Raw genomic sequence first — 23,774 nt, 5'->3', positions numbered from 1 at the left:
CTTAAAATGCGTAAACCTTTCCGGTAATTCTTAATAGTATAATTTTGTTTCTCTGCTTTCTGAAATTCAGTTTCTGCTGCAAAAATTTTATTAAGAAAATATATTACTACAGTTCATTCTAGGAGTGTGATTTTTATCAGGAAGAATCTTATTGTAGTGATCTACAAATGAAACAAAAGAGAGGAGAATTAATAAATGATAGAAGCTTTTAATAAATGTATAACGGCCTGCCATAGCCCACTTCATACAAACCTATAGATTAACACAACAATTATCTCCGTGTCCATCTTCCTCTCCTTTGCAGCAGTGGTGCTGTTTATCTGTTTTTTAAACACATTCTCCATTTTTTCCTTTTAATTTCTTCTTTATAATCTCTAGTTCCAGTGGGATGAAATAGGCACTTCCTGTTGCCTTTTTAATGGTGACTCGTTGAAATGGCGCTCCACTGATAATGGCTTTTCATACATGCGCTCAACTCTGAGTGGACCTACTTGGAGTGTATTGAACTAATTCATAGCAGCCGTTGTGAAACTGAAAACTCAGAGTTCCCCACATTAGGCTATATCAACTTGCGGAGTTTGTTAAACCTGCTTTGTGAAACTGACCCCAGTTCTGTTGCTTATCTTCTGTTTTAGGTGAAGATGAAAAATTATTAAACTGAGATCTGAAAAGTTTATTTTAAACAATGTATTCTTTACTGTCAGAAACCCTTGGTAGGTTTTAATTTGTGCCCCAAAATAAGCATAACACTTCATATCTTCAGTCAATCGCATAAGTCACCTTCTGCTGTTAAAAACAGATTTCAGGCCTTTTGTTATCTTTTTTATCGTTCAGCTCCTTTTAGAGGTCAGCCAGCTGGTTAGAAAATATTAAAAAATCCAATAATTTTCTGCCCAATAATCTTCAGAATTAAATTTGTTTCGTAGTGAAAATTCAAAGTTAGCCGTTTCATTTTTTTAAAATAAGGCAAAGTTGAAGTAGCTGTTTAAAAGGAAACTGTAAGAGCAAGAGTTTTAGCAGAGAACAGGAAGGCTGTGAGGAGCTTGTTTTATCGTTAAGCCTAAAATGGTCTGTCGTGCTAGATTTGTTGGAATCTGTCTGAAAAGAGCAGGGTACGATCTAAAATTGTAAAAAAAAAATAATAATAATTTGACCTTCCTTGTTTTCTTCTTTATTCACTGTACAGTGAGAATTTCAGACCCTCCATGATTTCTAAGTGGGAGAACTTGCAAAATATTTTTGTCACCGTATATACATGCTGCTAGAACAAATAATAGAAGAAAACAAGATTTTTCTCTATTATTACTGTATTACTATTTCTAACAGTTTTTCAATAATCCTAGCTGCAATCCTCATGCTAACTGCTTACTCCATTATCATGTTTGTAAAAAACGTATTTTATAGGAAACAATCAATGAAAGTTGCTTGATCTCACCAAAGCACTTACTATAAATTAGTAATTACCCACAACAGGAAAGCTTTGAGGTGAAAAAAAAAAATACTTTATTGTTGGTCCGGCATTTAATTTGCACCAGCAAATTAACCTACCAGAAAAAAATCTTCCTCAAATTTGCATTGCTTTGTTTTTTCTTACCAAAAGTGTTTAAGCCTGGTTTGACTTTCAGTCATTCTAATGACACAATCATATTTCCCTTTGGGATATATAAAGTATTTTGAACTGAACTGATAACCTGGACTGAATAAAGCAATGCCTGCTGCTCAGACTCGCACCGTTACCAACCTTACTCCTGTGATTTATGCAGCTAAACTCACAGGATCCTATAAACTTTACACAGCAGGAGCAACTGTGAGGCTGTTGGTAATCTTTTGGGGGGGTGGGTTGGAATTGCTCTTGGCGCTTCGCTTGCCTGTATGAAGGGAAATTATTATGGGATGTAAAATTTAATCTTTGTTTCAGTTTCATCATTTGCACGAGCCACTAAAAGAACAAAATCCAGCACGTTAGGTTCCCCACAGACAGGTGGAGGGTTTTATGAATTGATGAAATTAGGAAAATTTGGATGCTGATCGAACAAAAGAAGCTGTTTAAGTTCAGGTGGACACAGTCTGCAGCCTTAAACCTGTAGACATCAACCTTAGTTGATTGGATTCAGATAAACCTTAATGAAGCAAAACTGTTTCTTTGCCAAAGACTGTTTTTTCTGTTCTATTTTGTTTTTCTTTTTTGCACATCTGCCAAGGCTAAATCCACAACAACCTTATTTTCTGGTTATTCATGTTTATACCTGACTCTTATTAACATAGTCTTATTTATTAATTTGCTGGGCATAGTGTATTTATTTGAAAGTATATATGTTGTCTGTAAAACGCGGTTTTCCAGCTGTGCTAGCGGTGCTGTGGTGACTGCAGCTTGTCCAATTCGTCTTTCCTTGTCCCTCGATGGTGTCCTGCTGCTGCACAACCGATAACAGATCAATAAATTAATCAAAACCACTCTGCCTCTGATCCCTTCATTGCAAAACAAAATAGTTCACTTTTTAACAGTAAAAAACACTTTAATGGATAAAAAATTCTTTTCAAATTTCTGCTTTGCTTTCATTTCAAAATGTCATGAAATCAATCAGCAGAAAGTAACAAAAGCAACTTTTTTTTAGAAGTTTTTATGCTTTTGTTCTGTATTAAAAAAACAACAAAAAAAAAACATGATTTTTGCCATACAGAGTAAATGCTGTGTTTGTTTAATCAGTGCCAGGCTGTTCTCCTGCCAAGGACCCGGTTGGTGATTCTCTGAAAGATCCAAAGAAAAGCAGCAGGTCAGTTATTTCCCCCACAAAGCTTCACTAATGGTCAGAAGTTGATGACATCTGCTCACAGATGTTTTTTTATATTCTAAAATGGAAAGTAGCGCAGCTACCTTATTGAAAAGCTGGGCGTTCAGTCTGTACGACTGATACTCTGCTTTCCTTCTCTCCTCCTCTCTCCTGCGCCGCACCTCTGGAAGGTTTTCATAGATTCTGTTGCAGTGAAAGGACACATCAGTTTGTGAATCAAACTTCCTGAGCGTTTCCTAGTTAAATCTATGATCTCTGAACAAAGTGAACTTCTTTGCTTACTGCTTGGACCTCTGGATCATTTCCTTCCTGGGTACTGCTCTCCTCAGCATGACATTACCTTCAAAGGTGGAAAAAAAAAAACATCCAGTGATCAACCACTGACTATCAGGGAATCTATAAATCTGTTTTTTAGAGACAAGAAAATAAGAGTCTCACGTCCTGTTTGCAATAAGCATGTAGGAAACAGCAAACAGGTGGAAGACTCTTTGATACTGTAGGAACCCAAAGTGAATATTATTCAGACGGAAAACTAAAAACCTGAATTCTAATCCTCTGAAACATGGCGATGGCAACATCATGCTGTTGGGAAGCTTTCTTCACAGCAGATAAGATTTGATGGAAGGATGGATGGTGAACAGGTCAGAACCTTTACCTTTCAATAGGACTAAAGATCTGTAACGGCCCAGTCAAAGTTTACACCTGTATCTGGATATTCCCAGTAAGCTTTAGCTGTTTTTTCGGGAAATTGAATAGGCATTAAGTTCAGTCTGTAGCTTTCAGAAGTAGTGCCTCATTTTGGGGTTGACATGTGATGCAAGGTGAAAGTGGTGTGAATACTTTATTAAACTTGGCAGCAGAAGCAGTGGTTGCCTGGATACCTGCAGACTTCAGCAGCCTCCCAAGTTCACCCGGATGGTTGTACAGCCGCCGTCTGTCTCGGCCGAGCGTGGCCTGTAGCCTCCGCTCCTCGGCCTGCAGCGCCAGTCGTCTCACCCTCTGCTTAGATTGACAGATAAACTCAGGCCGACGCATCTCCAGAGCCTCCTGCATGGGCGATCCGATGCGTTAGAGATATCTCACATCAAACGCTGCAAACCTGAATTATTTCATGTTTCTAAGGAGATCAAACTAAACTAACCTGCAGGGTGACGCGTAGGAGCCCAAAGTGAAACGTTTTGCTTTCAGGATGTGGATCTTGCTCAGGATGGTTGCTGCTGTCCTCGTAGACTTGTCTCTGTCTGAGCGGCTCTCTCCATGGTCGGACTTGGCTGTAGGGCTCGAACCACGCGGTGGATGGTTCCTCTGGACGGTTCTCTTTCCTTGTCTCAGACCTCAGGTTGTCGACAGAGATAAACCATGAAACACCTCAACAACAAGACAAGAAAAAGAACTTTAAACGCCTGGACCAATTAAAACCTCCAAATGCACACAAAGGACATAAGGTGAAACACAACAAATATTCCCACTTTTCCACATTCTAACATGTCAAACTAAAATGGCAGTGTTTTAGACCAACTTTATTTCCAGTCCTCCAGAGCTACCTTTAGGGTAAGGCTTAGAGGGGCTCCTTTTGCTCTTCTTCTGCTTCTGACTGTTATTAGATTTAGGAATAAGTCTCCGGCCTCCTCCTCTTCCTCTCACTGTGCTCGACGAAGAGGAAGAAATCCGCTCAAAAGCTCCAGCTTCTCCAGGAGAAGGAAACGTGGTCCCAACATCTCTAGTGTGCCGTCGAGTCCCGTTACGAACAATCTCCAGCTCTCCTGAGGTTGCAGGGTAAAGATGGGAAACCTTACAGTTTAATTATAGCATTTTATATTTCATGACAACCAGAGCGCTTTAATTCAATGTGGAATGTGGAAGAGTTGGGTTGAATAAATTTCACAGTCTGCAAGGTTAACCTTTACGTTTAACTCATTCTGGTTTGCTCTAGTTTTCCTAATCCATCCTTCAGCTTGCTTATGGGCTCTAGACACAACTCCTGTTTCCTACCTTTCATTACTGGATGATCCGATTAATCCAGGTGTGCCTGGCCAATGTCTTCATGGTTACTGAGGTCCGGCACACCTGGATTAATCGGATCATCCAGTAATAGAAGACAGAAAATTTCAGGAAGTGGGAGTTGTGCAAAGAGGAGGTATAAATGAGAACGGGACACCATCTTCCCTCCAACTGAAAAGCAAGGCAGTTGTAGCTATGGCAACACAGCGATGCTCCTGTGTGTGGCTGTATCTTTGTGGCGCAGGTTAATATGACCTCAAACATTAGCCCCTGAAATACTGAAAACTTAAGATGTTTTCTCTGATCCTCATCATCGAAACTGAAAGTTCAGCATCCACTGACCTGCCTGAATGCATTTGTTGACCGTTCTTGCGGCTCTCTTGGTTGTCAGCGCCCTTGAAGGACCGTGGGGCGGCGAGATGGTGCTGGATGTTGATGCTGTATCAAGAACCTGAGGGGGAAATTTAAAAGAACTTTACAAAGACCTGATGTTTGAAGGCTGTGATATGTTCCTAGTTTTTCAATCTGGCTCCTCCATCATCTAAGTGTCTGATATTACTGCTGGTTTCTTTTAATGTGGAAATTATAACAACTGATTTTATCTAAATATTAAATCGCTGCAGACATGAGGACTTAAGTTTTGAAAATGACGAACCGATTGGTCTGTGCAGGTTGTTGCTGATGGAGTGAGAGTAACAGAGTCCTCCTCCTTTGTTCCTTTGCGCCGTTCCCTCTCCTCCCTCTGCTTGTTGATGGCGCTGTACAGTTTGCTGAGGTTAGAGTTGCTTCTCAGGTGCTTCACTCTGTCAGCGCCGAAGGCTCGGATGAGTCGTGCCGTGTTCATGGTAGATGTAGAGCCGGACACAGTGGAGAGCCTCTCTGGTTGATCTCTGTCTGCAGAAGGGAATGGCTGGTTGTGGATGTTGGAGACGTAGGTCTCCTTTTCTGCGTCTCCTACTTTTCGTCCCATATTGGTCCGTTTAACCTCCTCCCTGTCTCTCAGCGTCCTTACAGGAACATAATAACCCGGCCCTCTGTAAGAGTTCTGAATCAGACGAGACAGATGCTCTAATCGCTCCAATATGGCCTCTTTATCCCTGGTGGGGTGCGGCTCCTCCCTGTTCCACTCATCACAGAACCTCTGCCACAGGTGGTCCAGGGTGTCGCTGCTCTGTTGAGGGGGCGGTGGAAGACGGTCGTCCTCGGTTTGAGCTGGATGGAACCTCTGATTAGTCGGCTCTGCTTGCTTGTAATGGAGAAACTGGATGGGGCTGGTACCCTGATCCCTCTTAGACGCTTTGGTGTTGACAGTTGAAGGAGCTCCAGAGACGGAGTGACGGATTGACTCCTGGGAAGATGGCTTCGCTGTTGGGCTAAAAGCTGAAGACCTTCTGATCGCTGCTTCTGAAGCATCTGTCAACAAATAAGACCCGATCTAATTATTTCAGGTTCCTGCATGATCTCCATGTCAGGCAGTCACATTGTCTCCTGTCTAATAGAGTCGGTACCTATGTGATCCAGCGTTCTCTGGACGTTCTGTCCTCGATCTTCCATTCTGAACGTTCTCAGCCTTCTGCTGTAGATGCCCTCTTTGTGTCTGATTGCGATTCCGCGGTCCAACCCTGGATCCTGATCCCCTAGGACCTCGCTGTTGAATCTGGGAGGCACCGCGTCATCTGATCCTGGTGGGAATTTAACGATGCTCGGTTACATCACCACGAAAACACACACTCCAATTAAACATAGACAAAGAAAACAGCCTGATATGTACCGCTAGGACCCAAAAACAGTGTTTTCAGTCGCAGCACGGCTAAAGTATGCTCCACCTGCAGCTCTGCCTTTTGTTCACCTCTGCCCCGGAACATGAATAATGGATGTGCTGTCTGGTGTGTGTTACAATAGACCACCTGCTTTCGTAAAACCTGAGAGGAGCCTCCTCAGCATCTAACTGCTGGTTCTCCTCAGGCAGACTTTACAGAACAGGTAATATGTTCAATAGGAATTAGCTTATAAATAAATATATCTAAAGTCGATCTGCACTGTTTTAACTAAAATATTTACAGTTATTAAACTGAAATCACATTACAAAAATTCAATGAATTTTACAGATAAAAACTGCAGAGCACCTGGAGAAAGAAGGTTTAGTCATAAAAAACACAAAGGTATCGGTACAAAAAAAAACAAAAAAAAAACTGGATTGGTGCAACTCTAGAAACATTACAAAAGCATTGTTATGAGTCAGAATGGCCTAGTCAAAGTAGATTCTACCGAGCATCTGTGGCAAAACCCGAAAATCTATGTTTTTAAATGCTGGGTATCCAGTGAGACAGAGTAAAGAAGAGGAAGAAAGAGAGTTTTAATGTGAAAACTTTAACAATTGCTTAAAAACAATCACAAAACTCCATTTAACCTGCAACAAAAAGTACTCAAGCAGCCTCATTCCAAAAAATTATGCAAAGACCAGTTTGTCATCAGGTACCTTGTAAAATAATTGTTTGGTAACACCAGAAATATTTGCATTTTGCATTCGACGTTACAGCTCCACACAGATGCTGCATCCTGACCTGCCTTGTTCTCCGCACCATTTTATCTTGACACATAAAAGCCAAGTTTAGTTTTACTAAATGAAGACATTTCCATTTGTGTTGATTTGTTTCCTCAGAACTCAAACCATGAATAAAAGACCAAAGGACTCATTAAAAAGATAAAAAAAAAAACACTATGAAGGTAAGGAGGGTGATGTAGAATAAACACAAAAAGTTTCAGTCAGTTTTTGTTTAATTTCTCAGACACAAAAAGGTGAGACGTTCTGGGAGCATTTCTGACAGGCGACCTTTATGGCTGCCCTAATGAAGTGTGACACAAACCTACCAGTGTGAGTGCTCTCCATGCTGGTGTCTGACTGGTTTGAGGAGGAGACGTCAGCCTCTGTCTGTGGGACATAGAAGAGCTCCTCACTGCCTCGAGGTTTGTAAGGCAGCAGTACAGGATATGCTGTGGGACAGAAGACTGAAGTCAGAGGTTGTTTCTGTTATTTCTTCCAGGTTTTTACTGAAACACCTCCCTGTAAGCCTACCTGGTTTTAGAGCGGTTAACGCTGCAGATCTGCGTTGCTGCGTGAGGGACGGTGATGATGCAGGGATCCCTTTTCTCTGAGCTGCTGTAGAAGCGTCTAACCTGCACCAATCTGCTGGACTTGACGAGCCGACGCCTTCGTCTGGACTGCTTGCTGCGGGAGGGGAGCCTCTGATGGCGGCAAAGTCCACCGCGTCATGACGGTGGATGGCAGAGACAGATGTGTTTGCTGTTGATTTAGGGAGGAGAGTGAAATGGAGGTTTGGGGGACGACTCGTCTTGAAAGCCTGGTTTTCTTTATGACTGGGAGAAAAAGAACCGGTCTGGACTTTTGGAGCGTGTGCTCTGACGTCTGGTTCCTCTAAAGCCTGTGAGGTTGGAGGAGGTTCCTGATCCTGGCTGCTTTTTTGAGACACCTTCTGGTTTTGTTTACTTTCCTCAGACACAGAAGGCTGTTTTGTTGTCGTTCGGGCTGAGGGAAGCCTCTCTGCTTCTGTCTCATCTGTTAGAAGATGCTGGATGGATGATGAGGATCTGACTGTTCCTGAGGGAAGCTCTGGAAGGTGGAGGGCTTGTGAGGATGAGCTTAGAGGAGGTGCAAAGGGGGATGAAGATGAGGGGGTCACAGAGGGCCTGTCGGTGGAAACACTGATGGATGAGAGCGGTTGAACCCTTTTAGTAGGGAGTGCTAATCCTTCCCTGGCAGCTATCTCACAGACTCTGGCTTCTAGATGGAGGTGCAGGATGTTGTGATGTGTGTGAGGCTCTGGGCGGGCCGCACTGAGGCCAAGCTGCTTTTTAGCGACGTTGAGGGTAGAAAATGCTTCAGTGTCCTTTTTAGTGATCCCAGTGCTGGACGCTATACTGCCATCTGTATCTGTGCTTCCTTGGCTCTAGGAGGTGGAAATAAAACAAAAAGGGTTTAATTGTGATGTCCTCAGAACAACATTAATATAAAACAAATAAATTTAACTTATCCCACAGCAAACATGGACCCACAGCAACTTTTAAAAGTACCCACACATGTCACTATGCAACCACAAACTACAGGTGCTGGTCATAAAATTAGAATATCATGAAAAAGTAGATTGATTTCAGTAATTCCATTTAAAAAGTGAAACTTGTATATTATATTCATACATTACATACAAACTCATATATTTCAGATGTTTATTTTGTTTAATTTTGATGATTACAAATGACAACAAATGAAAATCTCAAATTCATCATATCAGAAAATTAGAATATTACTGAAGACCAATAAAAACAAAGGATTTATAGAAATGTTGGCCAACTGAAAAGTATGAACATGAAAAGTATGAGCATGTACAGCACTCAGTATTTAGTTGGGCCTCCTTTGGCCTGTATTACTGCAGCAATGCGGCGTGGCATGGAGTCGATCAGTCTGTGGCACTGCTCAGGTGTTATGATAGCCCAGGTTGCTCTAATAGTGGCTTTTAGCTCTTCTGAATTGTTGGGTCTGGTGTATTGCATCTTCTTCTTCACAATACCCCATAGATTTTCTATGGGGTTAAGGTCAGGAGAGTTTGCTGGCCAATTAAGAACAGGGATACCATGGTCCTTCAACCAGGTACTGGTAGCTTTGGCACTGTGTGCAGGCGCCAAGTCCTGTTGGAAAATGAAATCTGCATCTCCAAAAAGTTGGTCAGCTGCAGGAAGCATGAAGTGCTCTAAAACTTCCGGGTATGTGGCTGCGTTGACCCTGGACCTCAGAAAACACAATGGACCAACACCAGCAGATGACATGGCACCCCAAACCATCACTGACTGTGGAAACTTTACACTGGACTTCAAGCAACGTGGATGAAGTGCCTCTCTTCTTTTCCTCCAGACTCTGGGACCTTGATTTCCAAAGGAAATGCAAAATTTACTTTCATCAGAGAACATGACTTTGGACCACTCACCAGCAGTCCAGTCCTGTTTCTCTTTAGCCCAGGCAAGACGCTTCTGACGCTGTCTGTGGTTCAAGAGTGGCTTGACACAAGGAATGCGACAGCAGAAACCCATGTCTTTCATACGTCTGTGTGTGGTGGTTCTTGAAGCACTCACTCCAGCTGCAGTCCACTCTTTGTGAATCTCCCCCACATTTTTGAATGGGTTTTGTTTCACAATCCTCTCCAGGGTGCGGTTATCTCTCTTGCTTGTACACTTTTTTCGACCATATCTTTTCCTTCCCTTCGCCTCTCTATTAATGTGCTTGGACACTGAGCTCTGTGAACAGCCAGCCTCTTTAGCGATGACCTTTTGTGTCTTGCCCTCCTTGTGCAAGGTGTCGATGGTCGTCTTTTGGACAACTGTCAAGTCAGCAGTCTTCCCCATGATTGTGTAGCCTATAGAACTAGACTGAAAGACCATTTAAAGGCTTTTGCAGGTGGTTTGAGTTAATTAGCTGATTAGAGTGTGGCACCAGGGGCCATCAATTTTGAACCTTTTCACAATATTCTAATTTTCTGATATGATGAATTTGAGATTTTCATTTGTTGTCATTTGTAATCATCAAAATTAAACAAAATAAACATCTGAAATATATGAGTTTGTATGTAATGTATGAATATAATATACAAGTTTCACTTTTTAAATGGAATTACTGAAATCAATCTACTTTTTCATGATATTCTAATTTTATGACCAGCACCTGTATGTTTTATTATAAAATGTAAAGTGGAATAAAAAAGAAACATGTGGTTTTTATTTTCATAGTGTAGCATGAGCTGGTATTTAGCCTCCGAGTTCTTAAAGAACTACCTTACCAACTAAAAGCTAGGCATGCACCGATCCCCTTTTTGTCACGTCTGATCCAATTATGATACTTACAGTTGGATATCTGCAGATTCCTGACTTTCCTGATACCGGATCTGTGGTTGCCTTAAAGTTATCATTCCTGCTAAACTCCTCTCAACAACCAAGTGTATGTATGAAAGAATACATGCATGTTCAATGGGTGACTTGAGATTAATATAGTGTCAGAAAATAAGCAGGACATATTCCACCCTGAAAACAAATAATCAGCAATAAGGGTTAAAAAGGACTGTATTTCATAAATCAAAGGTTAAACGTTCCTTAACCAAACTAGAATTTGTTAATAGAAATAGACTGAATATATCTTATTGTTTGGATCATAAACAATACTGGTCTCAGGGTCTCTACTAAAAAATGGGATCTCATTCTTCAAAACAACTAAAGCTCATTGCAACCGATCTGAGAGAATGAGTTTTCAAGCTTTCCGACTGATTTCCAATTTCCAATAAGATTTATGTCCGGTCTTTGACTGGGCCATTTTAGGCTGTGAGCTAAACCGCTGTGACTAGGGGTGTCCCAATACAACTTTTCCATTTTTTATATGATACCGATATTGCAGCTTTGAGAATTGGTTGATACCGATATTGACCCGATACGATATTAGCAGTTATCATACCAGCTTTTATTACTGATTTTATTCTGTAGAATGTAAGAAACAGCTTGATCAAATCATATTACTAAAATGGAACAAATGTCAATAACAAAAGGTATGAAAACAACTGACCCATGTAAAATTAACTGATGCATAAGAGAAACCTTAACAGAGCATTTCTATTAGGGACAACCTTAACTCCGACTTTACTTTTAAAGTTGTAGTCCTAATGAAAGCTGAACCTCTGTCTCCGCCTTCCACTGTTTCTATTGTTTAGCTTTATAAATCTTCATATCAACTATGCAACCCTTACTTTTTGTTTAACATTGCAGGTGCTGTACTCTGAATGACTATGACCACTGTTCTCTAATGGTTTTACAGTAAAGAAGGCTGCATATTTATGCATAGCATTACTGGCAGATTTTAAAAGGATTGTTTTATTTCTGATGTACTTTATGCCTGACCTTGTTTTGTTTTAATTCACATAAAGATTCTCAAAGTTGTACAAAAAGATAATTCTAGCAATTCAAATATATTTTCTAGTTGCTTTGCAAAAAAAATGGTGTTTTGCAAAGTTAATTAAACCTAAAGTTTTACACAGCAAACGTGGAACACATCTATTCAATTAATGGCTGGCACACTTTGCAAGACACGGTTTACCTGGAGCAATGAGACCTACACTGTCCAGAGGTGGAAAGCTGACATCAGAACAACAAATATAAAAACATTAACTGCAATTTGTAACAGAACAATGTTATGGTTTCACCTCATGGAACATGGTGAGTTACCTTCAAAGGGTTTCTCAACAGGAGCTCTTTCTTGATTTCCTCAATACGTCTTCTGTCTTCTTCATCCAACTGCAGCGGCTCACCCTGCCGCTCCCAAACCTTCGACATCATCCCTTCTGAAATGTTGAAACATATTTATATATAACTTCTTATGCAGCCAGTGGATGAGCAGAGCAAATCAAAGAGGGGGAGTTAAAGAGGAAGGAACTGAACCAATCAGAAGTCGAGCTGATTCCCGATCTTTTAACATCTATAAGATATGAAAACGGCATTGAGGCAGCCATAAAACAGGTAACAGCATTGCTGTTATCCGTTAAAATTCTTGCTATCTCTGTATTTTGACATAATTGCTCTTGTTAAAAAGCTTCATACAAACTTATTTTAAACACATCAAAGTGTAACTCACCCCTATTTGATTAAATAACCCTATCTTAATTAAAAAAAATAAAAAGAGGAACTTTCTAATATGCTGAGTTTAAAAAATGGTACATCATTATATTTGAATAATTTACTGTTCCCCTGTACTGAATAATGACTGAAATAATGACAAAATGTTTTCATGCAAATGATTAAACTTATAAGCTGAAATAGGAACCTATTACAGTAGGTTAGTGAATAAAAACAAAACGAAACACTAGAATAGGTGAAACACTTATTTCCAGTTTTTGGAGATGTAAAACTGTCATTAAAAGAAAAGGTAAGTCGCTCCGTCATACTGTCAGACTTTATAATGAAGTGGAGGCAGACTGTGATAGATCTTGTTTTTGGTGTAATCCAACAATCTGGTGGAAGAGACTTCAAAGATTTGAACAGGTGGTTCTCATTGCTCTCAGAGGAATGAAAGTGAAACCCTAAAATCATAAAAGCCGTCACCATCTACCGTGCTTATTGCCACATGTCTTTTTCTTCTTTACAACTTTGTGCAATGTCCTCCACTTTTCTCTCATGATGGACTCATGATTTTTGGGGTGAGTTACACTTTAAGGGTAACAAAACTAGCTAAATTCTATCCCTTCTACTATCAGTAATGACATCCATGTAATAAAACCAAGCAATTAGAGCAGCCTGGTTGTGTTTATTAAGATACTGATTGGAGGTAAAAAAAAATCTGATTATTGTCTTTCTGAGCAGTATTTAGTAAAACTTTCATCAAAGGACAATAGGACGTGGATCTTTTACCTTTGGTTTTTCCCTCTTCCTGATCTGTGACGCTGGGTGAGCTAGATGCCATGGTAACAGGAGACTCCTTCTGCAGTAATTTGGCCACTCTGATTGTTAGTGAGTTCTCACTGCTGCCGTCGCTTAGCACTTCCTGATTGGCATCCTCATGAACAGGAGAGGAAGAGCGACTCTGAGCTCCAGCATCACTAGGTGTGACCTTTTCCTCTTCCTCTGCTTCCCCCGCTATGTCTGCAGAAGTCAGATTCAGCTGCTGCGTGTCTGCAGCTGTTGAAGGCTGTATTGGGATTTTATCTGGGGGAGCGGCACTACACCCCTCCGGCTCTGTCCGTCGGGGTGGCTTGGATGTTCCAGCGCCGTTACCGACAGGAATACAGGCAGCTGGTGAGGCTGGATTATCAGGACGCCCAGGTGAGGTCAAACCTTCATGAGCAGCAGAGCTTTGCTGTGGTTTCTCAGTGAGAAGCATGGAGTCTGAGGAGGACCTGGCCCATGGCAGAGTGGAATGAGATTTGAGGTCTCCGCCTGTGGAGCTGGAGGAGGACAGTAGGGAAGTTTGGAGCTTGCTGGTTTTTATCTCTGGTGGCTTGAAAAGGTCTGTATCAGAGCAGAGACGGGATGTATTGGCTCCGGATGAGGCTGTGGAGGAACCCGTAGATATGATGTTCTCTGCTTGAGAGAGTAGTTTACGGATCTCGGATAATGCCCTCTCACTAACGAAGGAACTTTCTCCATCTTGATCCAAGTTACGGCAGCTCGGCAGCTCTGTGACTTTTCTGTCCGTATCGACGATCTTCCCAGAGACAGAGGTAGATTCAGACTCGCCCTGCTGCTGCTTGGAGTTGTGCAGGATGGAGGAATGGGAACGTTCATCAGACTGATGGCAGGAAACTGCTCTGCTTTCCCTCGGAAGGACTTCTGTATCATGTGGAGAAGAAGCCCTCACTCTGACCTGCTCTGACACAGACGCAGCTGGACCGAGACTGTCCAGGCTGAATGGGATGGATATACTGGAATCCACTGACAGAATGCTGGACCTGGAGAACTCGCCTTTATAGGGACTGCTACCTGAAAACAAAACAAAAGCATGTTCTTGTTTTGGCAGTTCAAATTTTCACCATTACAACATCATTGAATGCAGCACAAAATCTCAACTCTGTTTGCCAATCCAACTGTTATGAACCTGTATTTTACGTCTAGATGTTAGTCTCACAGCAGCAGATGCTGAAACCAACAAAGAAATAATAAATTCATTCAGATAGAAAACCAAGGAGGAGAGAATAGGAAAGAGAATTTGAATATTATCATTGGATTATTTTCCAATAACCCAGTTTCACATTAGTCAGATTAATTATGTTTATTTAAAGGCAATAGCTACAAGTTGAACTCCTGCCGGCCAGTAAGTGGTTTTCTGACACTTGCCTGCTCTCACTCTGTACGGTTAGCCAGCCGCTGCCTGATCTGCTAATCCTAACCAAACTAGGGCTGCAGTTAATGATTATTTTGCAAATCGATTAATCTGTTAATTATTTTTTTCGATTAATATTTGGATAAACAAAGGTTCCTTAAAAAAGACTTTACAACAATAAACCAGTTGAAACTAAAGCTTTTCCATTTGAGGAATTCTGGATAGAGCATATGGACAGACATATTTAATCTTAAATGCAAAAATGTTATGCAATTTTTTTTTTTAAATGTTGTTTTATGTTTTATTATACTGCATGTTTTCCATTCTATGGTGTGAATTTTGCTCCATTATTGTTGCAAGAAAAGAACATTTTAATGGAAGTTACAAAAAAAAATTAAATCCAGAAGTGAAACCCCAGAATCAGAATCAGAATCGGGTTTATTGCCATTGTTAGTGAAGGAGTTCACAACTAGGAATTTTTTATGGTACAATCGTGCAACATGAAACATATATGAAATAGTAAATAAAATTATAAAAATCTCTAAAAACACTGGGGTATAAGGCATGCAAAAAATATACTGATATATACACTTAGGATAAAAATATGGATAAATAAAAAATATATATATAAAAAGTAAAATGTACAAGGTACAATGTACTTTTAAATATAGAATATTTAAAAGGGGTTTTGAGAGCAAATTTTCTTTTTAATCTGGTTTTGTTTTTTCTAATGTATTTTTTTCATCCATTTTTTTCCAAGCTCATTTTTTTTTCTTTACAGATTTTTAATTTTTCATATTTGCTTTCCTTTCATTTTTTTGTCTTTAAAATTTTAACTGTGTTTTACAGATCACATTTTTTTTCACTTCTGTGGACTGGCTTCCCTCTAGAATAGTGAGGATTAGTTGCTTGGTTGGTTGCATGGACCAGTTGACCAAGACTACAGGTGCTGGTCATAAAATTAGAATATCATGAAAAAGTAGATTGATTTCAGTAATTCCATTTAAAAAGTGAAACTTGTATATTATATTCATACATTACATACAAACTCATATATTTCAGATGTCTATTTTGTTTAATTTTGATGATTACAAATGACAACAAATGAAAATCTCAAATTCATCATATCAGAAAATTAGAATATTGTGAAAAGGTTCAAAATTGATGGCCCCTGGTGCCACACTCTAATCAGCTAATTAACTCAAACCACCTGCAAAAGCCTTTAAATGGTCTTTCAGTCTAGTTCTATAGGCTACACAATCATGGGGAAGACTGCTGACTTGACAGTTGTCCAAAAGACGACCATCGACACCTTGCACAAGGAGGGCAAGACACAAAAGGTCATCGCTAAAGAGGCTGGCTGTTCACAGAGCTCAGTGTCCAAGCACATTAATAGAGAGGCGAAGGGAAGGAAAAGATGTGGTCGAAAAAAGTGTACAAGCAAGAGAGATAACCGCACCCTGGAGAGGATTGTGAAACAAAACCCATTCAAAAATGTGGGGGAGATTCACAAAGAGTGGACTGCAGCTGGAGTGAGTGCTTCAAGAACCACCACACACAGACGTATGAAAGACATGGGTTTCTACTGTCGCATTCCTTGTGTCAAGCCACTCTTGAACCACAGACAGCGTCAGAAGCGTCTTGCCTGGGCTAAAGAGAAACAGGACTGGACTGCTGGTGGGTGGTCCAAAGTCATGTTCTCTGATGAAAGTAAATTTTGCATTTCCTTTGGAAATCAAGGTCCCAGAGTCTGGAGGAAAAGAAGAGAGGCACTTCATCCACGTTGCTTGAAGTCCAGTGTAAAGTTTCCACAGTCAGTGATGGTTTGGGGTGCCATGTCTTCTGCTGGTGTTGGTCCATTGTGTTTTCTGAGGTCCAGGGTCAACGCAGCCACATACCAGGAAGTTTTAGAGCACTTCATGCTTCCTGCAGCTGACCAACTTTTTGGAGATGCAGATTTCATTTTCCAACAGGACTTGGCACCTGCACACAGTGCCAAAGCTACCAGTACCTGGTTGAAGGACCATAGTATCCCTGTTCTTAATTGGCCAGCAAACTCTCCTGACCTTAACCCCATAGAAAATCTATGGGGTATTGTGAAGAAGAAGATGCAATACACCAGACCCAACAATTCAGAAGAGCTAAAAGCCACTATTAGAGCAACCTGGGCTATCATAACACCTGAGCAGTGCCACAGACTGATCGACTCCATGCCACGCCGCATTGCTGCAGTAATACAGGCCAAAGGAGGCCCAACTAAATACTGAGTGCTGTACATGCTCATACTTTTCATGTTCATACTTTTCAGTTGGCCAACATTTCTATAAATCCTTTGTTTTTATTGGTCTTCAGTAATATTCTAATTTTCTGATATGATGAATTTGAGATTTTCATTTGTTGTCATTTGTAATCATCAAAATTAAACAAAATAAACATCTGAAATATATGAGTTTGTATGTAATGTATGAATATAATATACAAGTTTCACTTTTTAAATGGAATTACTGAAATCAATCTACTTTTTCATGATATTCTAATTTTATGACCAGCACCTGTAAGTGTTTGCTTGTAGTGAAATCTGACTAAACTCTGACATCAAAGTTACTCTCAAACCCTTGATTTATACATCTTTTTTTAATGGTGCTTTTTTTCCCTACATTTCGATTTACAAAATGCTTTTATTTTCAAATTCCCATTCATAAAACATGTTTTTGTTGCTTGTAACAATAATGGAATGAAATTCACTCCATACCCCGCTGCACATGATCCCTAATGAAATCCACACACATTATAACAGAGATTTTAACTTATAACTTGTTTGGCAATCCTTTATCCTTGCAGACCTAAAAACATACCAGGATTCTAGGATTTTAATCAAGTTTAAAATGTTAAATCTATCACTATTCTAGACTTAATTGTTGCTTCTAAAACATTGAATTACTTGATGGAACACCAAGTTTTTAGGGAAGGTTGGTTTAAAGTTACCCTCAGAGGGTTGGGTGCTCTTCGAAGGGGTTCCAGAAGATCCTTTAATTGTACAAAGATCTGTTGGAGAAAATTCTGGTTCCCTGATGGGCCCCCTGGGGACGAACGGAGTCAGGATTTTGGACGGGGTCTGGTCGATGCCCAGGTTTTGAAGATATAACTGCCAGAGTAGAAAACGAAATAACAGAGAACTGATCAGAAAATAATGTTTGAATAAATATTAAACTGGAATAAAATAAAAAATAAAAAAACGAGATATAATTTGAAGAGAAGAAAAAAAAACAAATTGTCAATTATTAGGATTACCGGAATACGTTCATCAATGTTGAGCTCTTTAGACCCTGAAGGAGGCGGCGATGATGTTGGACGCTTATGAGTCCAATAGGGGGCATAATTATCTAGCTCAAGGCTAACCACAGAAGACGTTCCCACAGAAGGTCCTAGTTTAATTTCTCTGTAACTATCCTGGGAACTTGAAAGTTCTGGATCAACAGAGACATGGTTGAAGTGGTGGAGGGGTGGAGCTTCAGTGGCGGTGCTCGGAGGAGAAGCGTCTGTCTGACTCAGAGCGGCGCCGTTGGTCTGCTGGGGCTTGTCTACTGACATGACGACCGTGCTGATTGATGAGAGGGACTGTGACCTGCCAAAGGGAGAGGCCGAGGGCGGCGCAGCAGATCCCTTATTGTCTAGGTCACCGGGAGCTCCGCCCACAGCCTCACCCCTTCTTGGAGAGGAACCAGGTGATGGAGCAGAGGAGGGGATCTGTGTGGTATCCTGTGAACCCAGATGAGTAGGGTTCTGATTCAGGACTTTGGATTGTGCCTTATCATCTTTCTTTTTAGGAGAAACTCCAAATTGTGCATCTAGTTCCAGGCCTTCTAATGGCGGGGTCCTCTCTGAACTCTGTTTTGTCCTCCAGGCATCTACTTTCTGCAGGTAGTTGAGACTTGGGAGAGAACGGACTCTGTCAGAGGCCTGGTGAGCTTGTTGGTCAGCAGCGTTTGGTAGACGGCCATCGACTGACTCTGGCCCAACGCTGGAATCATACAAGATCTCTTTATTAGCTTCTATGGCTGAGAGATGTTCAAGTTTAGCCTTGCTGTTAAACTTCAAAGGAGCAGAGAAAAAGCCTGGAGTGGATTGAGACAGCGGAATTAAACCGAGGTAGGAGCTGTCGCTCCCTGCGTGGTTCTGGGAGGACAGCAGGTCCCGCTTTCTGTAAATCCACCCAGAACCTCCTGAAAACGGCTTCCCGCTCGGTTTGGCTTGTGGCTCCTCAAGAGATGGCGTGGTGGACTGCTGATTTGGTGGCAGACCTTCTGGTTCCTTGTTTGCCTGCACGCTGCTGAGTCTCCGCGCCTCAGAGAGCAGCTCTCTGTGCAGCTCTTCACTACTGTCATCAGGCTGAGTCCTGCGGGAACCTATCGTAATGTTGCTGATCTCTTGGTGCTTTCTCTGCCGTTGGGAAGGACCCGCTTCGCCCGGTGGACCTTGTCTCTCATACATGGTGCCTTTGGAAGCCTCCAGGTGATTCTGCGGATCTGAACAAAAGCCAGAAACTTTTATATCGGCCTGTGACTCAGAGGAAAAAGCGCTGCTGCTCCTGCTGCTCTGCATGCCAACTTCTCTCTGTAACAGGTCCAGAAGCTGATGTGCAGGAATACCTTTACTCAGAAAGTTGGTTTCATCTTCATGGATTTGACCTTCATACCCGCCACATTTGATTGATTGGATTTCTTCTGCATTGACTTTAGCATCACTTGGAAGAGGATGAGCCATCTCCTCTTGCTGCTGGTTTTTTTCTGTGGATATGCTTTGCTGAGATGGAGAACAGACACTCTTTGCTCCTTCTTCAGAAAGGAGGGTTTCTTGAGCCAAAGGGTGCTGGTACAGTGAACCCTGCTCAGAGGAATGGGTAGTTCTGTCATGGATAGGAGAGTGGACTCGCTCTGATACTATAGAAACATCAGGAAAAGCCCTGGGGAGAAAAACACAGTTGATCATCCTTCCACTAACTGGACAAAATGTACCTTGAAACTTTTTTTACGCTTATTTATGTTACAACTTTCAACTGTGTTTGGGACCGACATATTTTACAAATAAACTAACAGATGTAACATTCATGTGTTTTTTGTGAGCACAGATTCCCAATACACTAACAGAAGTGAAATATTCACATCATTTAGTCAAATTAAAAGTTGATATTGTTCCAAATGAAAATTTGCACTTATGGATGAAACCAGTAATTTAACTTTGCCTGGAAATAAAATTCTTTAGCATGGAAAAACATCAAATAGAACAATTAGTCGCCAATTAAATATCAAATTCAAGTCAAAGACAAACATCTCAAATTACCACTTGCTATGATTTACATGAATCTGACTTTATTAAGTGACTATTTTAAAATGGGTGTGGCCAGCCCTGCCAAATAATGAGCAAGTTAGCAGATGTGGTTTTCTAGTAAAATGTCTGATATCAAACGGAGACATTTTAAAAATACTTATGGTGATTCAGGTTCTTAGTTTGTTAAAGAAACAATGAAAAACAAACCTCACCTGCTCATTGAAATAATTCTAGATGCTAAAGATTACTGTCTGGCGTCAAAAAATTTAGTTTGACCAGAGTGAAATATTGGATCATACAAAAACATTTACTCTTTGAAACAAATACGACTTCACTTTTTTGTCAATGTACATTAATTACTCAGAAATCAGATATTTTTGACTTAATTCAAATGAGGAAGATTGGTTTACCGTAAATAAAAAAATTCAGCTGCAACAAAGTAGAGTATTTTTTTTTAAGTTGGTTCAACATAAAAATTTCAGTAGGATTTAGGTGTGCACTTAGACAGAGTCATTCTAACACAGAAACAATTTGATCTAAACCATCGTAAATCCAGCTGTCTGATGCTGTCACCACCATGCTTCAATGTGGGCTTCTTAAAGTTATTTTATTAGATATGGACCCCCAATAGCATTTTTTACTATAGGGCAACAGATTTAAATCTGCTCTCATCCAAACTGAATTTTTACCCCTTTTATAATTAGATTAGCTTTGGACAGGTTAGTATTGTTGGTTAAATTTATTTCAAAGGTGTTAAAGCAATTGAGGTACAATTCAATTTATGATTAGACTCTGTCTGACTCTGTCTATCTTCTACTTTAAAACTCAACAAAATGCTTGAAGTTCAATAGTTTGACAAAAATTTGCAAAAGGGTGTAATTATTTCTTCTAGGCGATTTAAAGAGGTTTCACTGGGCAATAAAATAATCATCTTTAGTGTCTTGATTTTTTGTCTTAAGCGATTTCTACCATTTTGAGCCCCAACCCATTGAAGTGTATTAGTTATATTTAGCTCCCTGTTTTTCACCTTAAAGGAGCAAAGCCTGTATAACTTTGCTGGTAGAGGGAATAGTCGGTGGCGCTGTGCTGAAGTCCGGATGTCGAAGGCAGCAGCTGCAGTGCAGGAGACAAATTGCTGTCCTGGAAATCTGATGAAAAAAGTCTGAAAGTCACTCATCTGGATTGATGGAAACTAAACAATCAGATAAATCATCACTGTCATAACAAGATTCTTTTTGACCATAGAGTATTTTATACATTCATCCATCCATCCATTTTCCATCACACTTATCCCAAGTGGGTTCACGAGGGGTACTGGTGCCTATCTCCAGCCGTCTATGCTTCAATTCCTCATTAAAAACAAAATATGAACCCTTTAATTCCTTTAGTTGGGTTATGTTTTTTCATTATATCTGAGAAACATACCTAGGTGCAGAGCTTCATGCTGTGACCTTTGAAGCCTCCACTCATCTGTTTTTATTCCATCCCTCCTCTGATTCCCGGCTTTTGATGGTTCTGTACCTCCTTCAGGTCGACTCATAGCTTCATCACCCAGCCAATGAGAAGGTGCCACCGCCCTCTGTAAACAGAATCAAAAAGCGAGATAAGTTTTATCTCTCTGCACCTCAACAAGAGCAAGATCTGCTGTGTCAGAAGGAGGTGGAAAGCTGCAACAATAATCCTTGCAGAAGAAAAAAAAATCCCATCTCACAGCAGTCAAAAACCTGTACAATCAGACAGTCTAAAGCGCCTTAAAGCTGACCAATCGCACAATTACAGACCATACTAGCAGAAAGTGGCATTGACGTCCTGATCCCATACGTGCTGCCGATATTTTTAGGAAGTTATTAGAGCCGATACATATTTCTTTTTCTTCCTTAATTTTAATGATAAAAATGAGACAATAACAATTATTACACAAGTCTGGGTGTAAAGAAAAAATAATCATGTATTAACAAATTAAACCAAACATTAACAACATATGGAGGGAGCAGGGATGCATGTCATTCAGATCTCAAAGCATGGCAGCTGAACGCACTAAAGAAAAGGTAAACATATGCATGTATCGGCTGGTACCGATATAAGGAAAAAAAGAAACCATTAATTTTGGTCGAGTTCCACGCAAGGTATCACATAGAGATACACAAACCATGCAAACACTCATATTAACAAGGCAGATTTAGAGAAACCAATTAACATACAGTAGTTTTAGATGAAAACTTTTAGCAGAGAGACACAATCCTAGGAATTACCGTACACCTTGGCCCTTCTTGCTAACCCAGTGCAGAAACTAACCAGATTGAAGGCTATAAAGGAAAATGTCATACTAGATTAAATTTAAGAAGACACTGCTTGTGATTGTCATTATTGGCTCCAGCTTCACCATCCAACACCAGCATCTATTGGGGCTCCAAACAGAAGGTTTGAACTCCATGCAACTAGGGGCCCCAAGTACTTTACTACCCCCCAATCATCAGGTTTTAGGGTCTCTAATGACCACAAAAGAAGGAGAAAAAAAAAAAAAACATGTAAGAGAGGGAGAATGCTGTGTTTACCCTCAGCCCACTTTAAAAACAAACAAAGGCAACCCTACATTAGTCTAGTCCGTCTACAAGATATGTTTCGTCCAGCAGTTGCATTGCAAAAATATTAATTAACCAACGGACAGGTAGTATGAGTTGTTCAGAACAAACAGCATTGATTACAGCAAAGTAATACATTCTACTAACGACGATTTAATGTAAACACTGAAGTAACAAGTTACTGGGTATCCTGACTTCTGTTCAAAATAATCAGCGCGCAATGTTATGTTTAGAGTGAGCTGAATAGTAACAGTTAGCTCACAGGCTAGCAGTAGTTAGCAGTTAGCTATGTAACTGTTAACTGGAACTTCCGGTTTACGGGTGAGACGGAGATGTAATAAAGAACCGCATAATTATCATCTCCTATTGTGCGATTTAAACAGAAGTTACATAATATTATTACCTCTTGTGGCTCCATGTTTTGTTTTTGTTGTTGTTAAAGATGACAGTCCGCCATGCTGGGCGCGCTTCCGCTACGTCGTTACCTAGGAGCGTTGCTAGGAAATATTTTCAAATACCCCGGAAATAGAAGATTTGAAACGTGAAAACAACAAAAACACTTTTGTAAATCTTGTTTTGCTTTTGACGAAGTTCTTTATTTACAGGATCAATATACATACATTTCCCCTAATTTAATTTATTCAAACAAATAACTTTGAACTATGTTTACCTTTGTTAAAGTGAGAAGGATTTGTCCCCTTCAAAGTAAAGGCTGTAACGCCCCGGGGCCTCCTCACACGGTTCTTTTCCTGGGAGCAAGTTATTTACTACTCTTAACTCAAACTCGTCAAAACCATATAAAAAAGGACTATAAAAACAGGAGTAAAAAAGTAACAGAGTTTATTCTAGATCAGGTCGTTACAGGACAGAGAAAAATGCTTCGAGCTATGCACAGCTGTGGTCTCAAAAATCACGTCCGCAAGCGTCCGGCAAAGTTTGAGCCCCGAACAACGTCATCACCTGCTTCTTATACCTTCTGAGTCTGTGTCACATCATGTGGATGCTTAGCTGTCCGTATCAGAAACTGACACGCCATCCATGTCTTGAACTCCATGCAGGTTGCCTCTCTGTCTCAGGGTTACAGATACAGCAGCTCTCCTATCAGACCGGCTCCAAGATGTGCCCATATCCTTTGTACTCTTAGAGACACAAAGGCTGTCTTGATTAGATGACCTCCGCACACACCGTGATATCCACAATGTGAAGGAA

The 23,774-nt window shown here is 40.5% G+C and overlaps 1 protein-coding gene across 3 annotated transcripts; it reads right to left on the bottom strand.

Annotated features, from left to right (window-relative positions):
- Nucleotides 1–192: 192 nt before the first annotated feature.
- alms1 (ALMS1 centrosome and basal body associated protein) lies at nucleotides 193–23,079 on the bottom strand. Of its 3 annotated transcripts, none has more exons than XM_038279466.1 (19): nucleotides 22,969–23,079; nucleotides 21,409–21,562; nucleotides 21,011–21,131; nucleotides 17,947–19,618; nucleotides 17,641–17,800; nucleotides 13,248–14,315; nucleotides 12,069–12,184; nucleotides 7,870–8,761; nucleotides 7,665–7,787; nucleotides 6,302–6,475; nucleotides 5,449–6,206; nucleotides 5,136–5,244; nucleotides 4,337–4,555; nucleotides 3,934–4,160; nucleotides 3,674–3,839; nucleotides 3,075–3,132; nucleotides 2,876–2,975; nucleotides 2,680–2,748; nucleotides 193–2,414 (listed from the first exon to the last, which is right to left on the bottom strand). In XM_038279466.1, the coding sequence occupies exons 1-18, from the start codon at nucleotides 22,981–22,983 to the stop codon at nucleotides 2,704–2,706; spliced, it is 6,177 nt and encodes a 2,058-aa protein (XP_038135394.1). In that variant the 5' UTR covers nucleotides 22,984–23,079; the 3' UTR covers nucleotides 193–2,414; nucleotides 2,680–2,703. The 3 variants fall into 3 exon arrangements, with proteins under 3 accessions (XP_038135394.1, XP_038135395.1, XP_038135393.1); XM_038279467.1 differs by lacking the exon at nucleotides 193–2,414 and having other exon boundaries at nucleotides 2,613–2,748; nucleotides 17,947–19,181; nucleotides 19,305–19,618; XM_038279465.1 differs by lacking the exon at nucleotides 193–2,414 and having other exon boundaries at nucleotides 2,613–2,748.
- Nucleotides 23,080–23,774: the final 695 nt, after the last annotated feature.

This window comes from Cyprinodon tularosa, unplaced genomic scaffold, assembly GCF_016077235.1.
Source record: "Cyprinodon tularosa strain WSP-4 unplaced genomic scaffold, ASM1607723v1 ctg150, whole genome shotgun sequence".
In the NCBI taxonomy this organism is placed as follows: domain Eukaryota; kingdom Metazoa; phylum Chordata; class Actinopteri; order Cyprinodontiformes; family Cyprinodontidae; genus Cyprinodon; species Cyprinodon tularosa.
Note: the sequence above shows the minus strand (reverse complement) of the source record. Positions and strands in the feature narration are given on the sequence as shown.